Raw genomic sequence first — 7,247 nt, 5'->3', positions numbered from 1 at the left:
CTACTTATACACATTTAAGGCTTGTTTGGTCGTTATAGGACATATTTAGGCTAAAATGACATTTTCGCTCCCAACTATGAACCAAAGAACCTAAGGACTCATTTTAAACTTACTAAATATTTTATATGCTTATTTTTAACTTTCTAGGACTCATTCCAATCCATTTATGCACATTTAAGGCTCATTGTGTCGTTTTAGGTCATATTTAGGCTAAAATGTGATATTTAATTTGTATTTAATCTAATGTTTAATTTAAATTTCTGTTTTTGTAAAGGTCTACACTCCGAGGATTGCGCCTTATGCGAGGAATTTGATGTGGTTCGTGAGCAATGGGCTAAGTTTTTTACCAGCAAGTATTTATTATTGGCTTTAGCGCGCTTGATCGAGTTGGTTTAGTTGTTATAGAATAAATTTTATATTAAAATGTATGTTTATGTTGAAATTGGAACATATATTTAAATGTAATATGTGCACTTTGGTTTTGGGATATATAGTATACAAAATTCCAGTTGTTGTTTTTATATTTGTTATACAGGTTGCGTTATTCTATTATTGTTTTGACAGGTTTCTATATTTGGTGCAAGGCACTCTAGGTATCCCTAAACAAAATTAGAATTTTCCCGCCAAAAGTGCTTTGTTGCAGCGTACATATATATTGTACGCTGCAACAAGGGAAAAAAATTTCGCAAAATTTCAGACTTGTTGCAGCGTACAAATAAATGTACGCTGCAAAAAGTTGAGTCTTTTGCAGCGTACATATATATGTACGCTGCAACAAGTCCAAATTTTTGCCAATTTTTTGGCACTTGTTACAGCGTACATACATATGTACGCTGCAAAAAACCCCTTTTAGCAGCGAACATTGTACGCTGCAACAAGTTCAGACTTGTTGCAGGCCCCCCAGTTGCAGCATACGATGTACGCTGCAACAAAGGTCTAAAAGCCCGCTGCAATAAGGGTTTTTTCTACTAATATGAGTAGTGCAAGGTTTGTGTACCAAAATCAAATAAGTGATTTGTCAAAATCAGTTTCCGTTTCCAACACTCCCCTCATATATGAGTGTAGAGCATGTATATTGGTTGACTCTTGAAAATAGCTCTTGGAGGGCTCTCCACTCTCTCTCTACCACTATCTCTCTACAAGACACACTCAAGAATACATTCCTAAAAACAACATTGGTTGGTTTCTCAAGTGAGCTCTCCAATCTTTTTAATTTTTTACCATTTAGTGGTCCATAATTTAATTATCTTTTTAACCAAAGTTACTATCAACTTTTCAAAGTTTCTCCCCACTTTTCAACAGGAATCAACTCTTGGAGGGATCTTGGGCAAGAGTTACTTTGAAGTAGCTCTCCATGAAAAGCTACTCAAGAGCCCTCAAAAACCACTCAAGAATCTCAATGTCGTCCAAGAGATAGTTCTTGTTGGAGAGCTACTTGGAGAGTCACTCCAAAACCCCATCTTACACTTTTTTGGGATAAATTATCTTTAATGAGGAGACGTAAGTTGTAGATTTGACAAATATTGTTTATAATCTGAATTTCCTGTCCCTTCTTATTCCTCATTGTCAAATATATATACTACAAGATATATGAGATAGCAGACTCATAGTTAAACTCTAATTCCTAACAATATATGAGATTACAGTATTGTGGAATTCCACTACTTCTAATGCTAACGTAATACTGTGGAATTCTACTACTATAATCCTATCGTAACATTCCCCCTCAAGGTGGAGCATGAAGATCTCGAATGCCCATCTTGCCGAGAAAAAATTCAAATTGTGCATTTCCTAGCGCCTTTGTAAAAATATCTGCTAATTGTACCTTCTTCGACACATATGATGGACAAATAATTCCTTCCTTAATTGCGTCTCGTATAAAATGACAGTCTGCCTCAATATGCTTTGTCCTCTCATGAAACACCGGATTTTGTGCAATGTGAAGTGCATACTGACTATCACAAAACACATTCATACCTTGCTTCTGCTCCACCCCTAAATCCCTGAGTAGTTGTTTCAGCCACTTCAATTCACACGTGAGTGTTGCCATAGAACGATACTCTGCCTCTGCTGACGAACGTGATACCGTATGTTGTTTCTTAGTTTTCCAGGACACTGGAGAAAATCCAAGTAATACAAACCATCCCGTTAACGAGCGACGAGTCAATGGACAGCTAGCCCAATCCGAGTCACACCACCCTTCTAGTTTTAATGCACTGTCAGAACGTAAAAAAATGCCTTGACCCGGACACTTCTTCAAGTATCGTACTACTCTCAAAGCTGCCTCCCAATGCTCCTCCTTTGGTGCCTGCATAAACTGTGATAAAATGTGCACCGAATATGCCAAGTCTGGCCTAGTTACTGCCAAGTAAATCAGACGACCTATGAGACGCCTATATTTCTCCCCATCTTCTAGATCCTTTCCCTCTGCAAGTGCTAGTTTGTGATTCTGCTCCATTGGAAAATCTGCAGGCTTTGCACCTAAAAGGCCTGTTTCTGAAATAATATCTAGAGCATATTTCCTTTGACAGACATAAAATCCACTCTTGCTGCGTGCAACCTCTAGTCCTAGGAAGTATTTAAGATGACCCAGATCCTTCATTTTAAAACATTGGCTCAAGTAGGCTTTAAAACTGTTCAATGCAAATACGTTGTTTCCTGCAATAATCATATCATCTACATATACTAGCACACTCAACTGCAACTCCCCCTCCGAAAGGGTGAATGAATAATGAATAATCGGAATATGACTGTTTAAACCGGTAATTCTTCAGGGCGGTAGACAATTTTTCAAACCAACATCGGGGGGCTTGTTTCAAACCATACAACGACTTTTTCATCCTGCAAACCATGTTAGTATTATCTTTATGAAAACCAGGTGGAATTTTCATATAGATTTCTTCCTCTAAGTCACCATGTAAAAAAGCATTATGTACATCCATTTGATGCACCTCCCATTTTTTCACTGCTGCAACTGCCAAGAAAGTTCGTATTGTTGACATTTTAGCAACTGGAGCAAAAGTTTCATTATAATCGGTACCTTCTACCTGCTGATTGCCTAAGCAGACCAACCGTGCCTTATTTCTGATCAAATTTCCATCCTCATCTTTCTTTTCTGTATACACCCACTAACTTCCGAGAGCTTTCTTTCCCGGGGGTAATTTTTGTAGTACCCATGTCCCCTGCCCTTCAAGTGCATCAATTTCTGCGCTCATAGCCTCTCTCCATTCTGCATGTTTCATTGCCTCTTTAAAAGTTTTTGGGGCTTTGCTGTCTGTAATGGCTGCAATAAAATTTCTATGTTTCGCAGAAAATTGTTCATAGTTAACAAAATATGTTATAGGATAAGGAGTACCAGAGGAAGACAATGTCGAGGATGAACTTGTCGATGAACTATTATTTTTCCGTATAGTGTGCATTACACAGTCCCTGAGTTTAAACGACGGATATTTTTGTCGCTTCCCTCTCCCCAACTCATCCTCATTATTTTTATTCAAATCCTCACTAGTATTGATGCTCTCTTCTGTTGTGTGAGTCTGAGTTGTATTTTCTGTGTATGAAACAATATTAGCAGCTGGAAATAATATACCCGCGGGCTGCAGCGCATCAAGCTGCCTCGCCTCGGTTTGCGCCTCATTTCTCAGCTCAATTAATAGTTGTTGCGCCTCACATGCGGACAGTCTCTCCTCACCACCTGCACTATTTTCTGTCGGCATAAACACACTCTCCATCCCCTTGTGTTGTGTATTTGTTGCACGTGGATTGTTCTCCACAATAGGATAACCAATCATCAATAAATCATCATCACTTGCATAATTAATTATGGGCTCCTCATTCTCACCGACTACAATATTTCGCCTCATATCTTCGGTATACGGAAACACTTTTTCATGAAATTTAACATCACGAGATACGAAAAATTCTTTAGATTCCAAGTCAAATAATTGCCACCCTTTTTCCCAAACGGATAGCCAATAAGAATACATCGTCTGCCCCGACAATCAAATTTGTCTCCTTTACTCCGTTGATTATGAGCATAACAAAGACACCCAAAAACACGAATCAACTCATACGACGGAATTTTATCAAATAACATCTCGTATGGACTTTTATTATTAAGCAAGGGAGTAGGGGTTCTATTAATTAAATAACATGCAGCCAATACACACTCCCCAAAACTTTTTAGGTAATTGTGCCTGGAAACGCAATGCCCGTGCCACATTTAAAAGATGTTGGTGTTTCCGTTCTACTCTCCCATTCTGTTGGGGTGTTCCAACACATGATGATTCAAACAAAATTCCATTTCTAAAAAAATAACCTTGCAGACAGTTAAATTCCGTCCCATTCTCACTTCGTATCACCTTAATATCCTTATTAAATTGACGTTTACTCATTGCAACAAAATTCATAAACATGTTCTCAACCTCAGTTTTATTTTGAAGCAAATAAATCCACACGGCTCTAGAAAAATCATCAACAATAGTCAGAAAATACCGAGCTCCACAAGATGAACGTGTCTTGTAAGGCCCCCACAGATCTAAATGAATTAACTCAAACATTCTACTAGCTTTATTCTCACTAATAGGAAAACTATTTCTAGTATGCTTTGCACGAGGACACACATCACATACTTTATTATTTTTCCGAACAACACTTCGTACTGGAGGTAGAAGCTTTAAAATTTTCTCAGACCGATGGCCCATTCGTTGATGCCACAGCTCCACTATACAATCTGTCCCAATTGTACGCACCTCGACCGACGGTACTCCACGGAAAAAAAATAGTCCATCTACTCGTTCGCCCAGACCAATCATCCTCCTCGTCGACCGGTCTTGTATAACATATATTTTGTTAGTAAACTGAGCAGAACAATTTAATTCATCATTTAACTGCGTTACAGAAATTAAATTGCAATTTAATCTAGGCACAAATAACACATTATTAAGCACCAATCCTCCTTCTAATTCGACCGAACCCATTTGATTAGCATTCGTAGATTGTCCATCAGGAAGTCCACAGAACAATTAGGTATCGTATGTACATCCTTTAACAACGAGAGATCATATGTGACGTGATTCGATGCTCCCGTATCTATGATCCAAGTTAAATTATGCCGCGTACTCTTCGACTTTGATTTGGCATTCGATGTTAAAACGTCGAGTATTTGTTGTACTTGAGTATTGGATAATCCTGCAAGTTCGTCGACTATGCTTCCTGCACGTGATTGTTGTTGTTGTTGTGGCGGCTCAACCGGCTTATTTGATCGAACGAAAGTAATTGCTACTTTGCTACTGTTGTACGTAGGGATGTCAGTGGGGCGGGTTTTATAGGAGACCCGCCCCGCATCCGCCCCAAGTAGGCGGGGATGGGGGGAGGTTTGGCGGGTGATGGGGCGGGGATGGGTATAAAAATCATACCCGTCATGGGTGATGGGGCGGGTGTGGATTTTGTGTTGGACCCGCCCCATCCCCGCCCGCCCCGCCCCATCCCCACCCGCCACATTAAATATCCGCCAACCCGACCCGTATAATACCCTTCTAACCTTTCCTACGTGAATTACCCAATTTCAATGAGACCCAATTTTAATAAGACCAAAAGACTAAACTGTAAACTAGTAAAATACTAAAGTTGAACAACCCTAAATCCCTGATATTATTTTCTTCATTAGCCGTCACTCTCTCAAAGTCTCATTCTCTCTCTTCTCAGTCTCCTTTTCTCCATGATCTCTGGTCTTTCGACCTCATCAGCTTGGAATTGAAAGCTCTCTGTTTCGTTCCCTCCAGTACACGAGGTTAGTTTTTTTAGTGCCTTCCGTTTTGTTTTGTTTTATTTATTTATTAATTATCTCTATAGATCTCATTTTAATTCAATCAAATTCTCTGATATATATAAATACATTGAGGTTCTAGAGATTGTCCTAAATTCTTGAATAGGAAATTGTAATCTGTATATATATATAAGTGTTACTGACTTACTGAATTTTTTTTGAATATGCAGGTGAGTTGAAACAAATGCAATACTCTAAATTGGTGGAAGAACTAGAAGATGAATGTGAAAGTGAATTAACTGAAGTGACTTGCCTGGATTGAGCTAGATGGAATAATTCAAGCTTAATTAAAGACAATTACGATGTATTAGAAGACATTTTTTTCTTGTGTTTGGATTTGTTTATTTGTGATAATATGATTGTAAGTGAGACTTTTATCTTTGGTTGTTTGGATTTTTTTGTGGCAGGTTGTCTAGAATTTTTTTAAGTTATTTTCATTATTTATGTTAGTTGTTTGCTAAATAATTAAAGAAAACTAGGCGAAAATGGGGCGGGGATGAGACGGGGATGGATACCCAGGCGGGTGGTGGGGCGGGGATGGATTTTAAGTTGTACGCGGTGGGGCGGGGATGGGGATGAATTTTATACCCGCCATGGGTGATGGGGCGGGGATGGGGATGACATTTTTTGGTGGGGATGGGGATGGAGGCACCAACATCCGCATCCGCCCCGCCCCATTGACATCCCTAGTTGTACGTGCTACCATGGGCAAATTCTTTTGCCTTTGTTGGATTCTCCCCCTTTGCCATAACTCACAGCCTTCAAGGAAAGACTTTCACAAACACACGTAATTGCAAAAATCTTTGTTTTTTTTTCTCTTTTTTTTCAAATAAATTTGCGGAAACAGAACCTCGAACCTAGGCTCATGATACCATGACAAATATTGTTTATAATCTGAATTTCCTGTCCCTTCTTATTCCTCATTGTCAAATATATATACTACAAGATATATGAGATAGCAGACTCATAGTTAAACTCTAATTCCTAACAATATATGAGATTACAGTATTGTGGAATTCCACTACTTCTAATGCTAACGTAATGTTGTGGAATTCTACTACTATAATCCTATCGTAACAAGATTATATATACTTTTCAATTTTACCATATTTGTTTATTGGGAAAGAAAATAATTGAAAAGTAAATGTGTTGAAATATATGAGAAATCATTAGAGTTATAATTGACTCTATTAATGTGGAATAACTGTGAAAAGTTGTGGAATCTAAAATTCTTTTGTTAAATTTAATATTTTTTCCTCAATAAATAACCAAACGTTGAAAACTAGTTATCATAATAGATTTTACTTTTAATAGTTTTAGTCATTTTCTTTTTTACCTATTTCCATCATCTTAATTTTCAATAGATTTGCCTTTAATCATATGGGCCAAAAAAACAATCATGACAAAATATAATTGAGAA

The 7,247-nt window shown here is 38.0% G+C and overlaps 1 protein-coding gene across 1 annotated transcript; it reads left to right on the top strand.

The window, feature by feature from the left end:
• Positions 1 to 5,145: 5,145 nt before the first annotated feature.
• LOC130467677 (uncharacterized) lies at positions 5,146 to 6,209 on the top strand. The gene is made up of 3 exons (XM_056836263.1): positions 5,146 to 5,273; positions 5,616 to 5,791; positions 5,998 to 6,209. Exons 1-3 carry the CDS (start codon positions 5,146 to 5,148, stop codon positions 6,087 to 6,089), a joined length of 396 nt encoding a protein of 131 aa, XP_056692241.1. The 3' UTR covers positions 6,090 to 6,209.
• The last annotated feature ends 1,038 nt before the right edge of the window (positions 6,210 to 7,247 follow it).

This window comes from Spinacia oleracea, chromosome 2, assembly GCF_020520425.1.
Source record: "Spinacia oleracea cultivar Varoflay chromosome 2, BTI_SOV_V1, whole genome shotgun sequence".
In the NCBI taxonomy this organism is placed as follows: Eukaryota; Viridiplantae; Streptophyta; class Magnoliopsida; order Caryophyllales; family Amaranthaceae; genus Spinacia; species Spinacia oleracea.
This window is presented reverse-complemented; position numbering and strand designations above follow the sequence as displayed.

Bases quoted from the DNA above. Each gene is read 5' to 3' on its own strand.
- LOC130467677 (XM_056836263.1), top strand. From the start codon at position 5,146: ATGTTAAAACGTCGAGTATTTGTTGTACTTGAGTATTGGATAATCCTG. The intron at 5,274-5,615 runs GTAATTGCTACT...ACTGTAAACTAG, and splicing joins GCTTATTTGATCGAACGAAA to TAAAATACTAAAGTTGAACA. The intron at 5,792-5,997 runs GTTAGTTTTTTT...TTGAATATGCAG, and splicing joins CGTTCCCTCCAGTACACGAG to GTGAGTTGAAACAAATGCAA.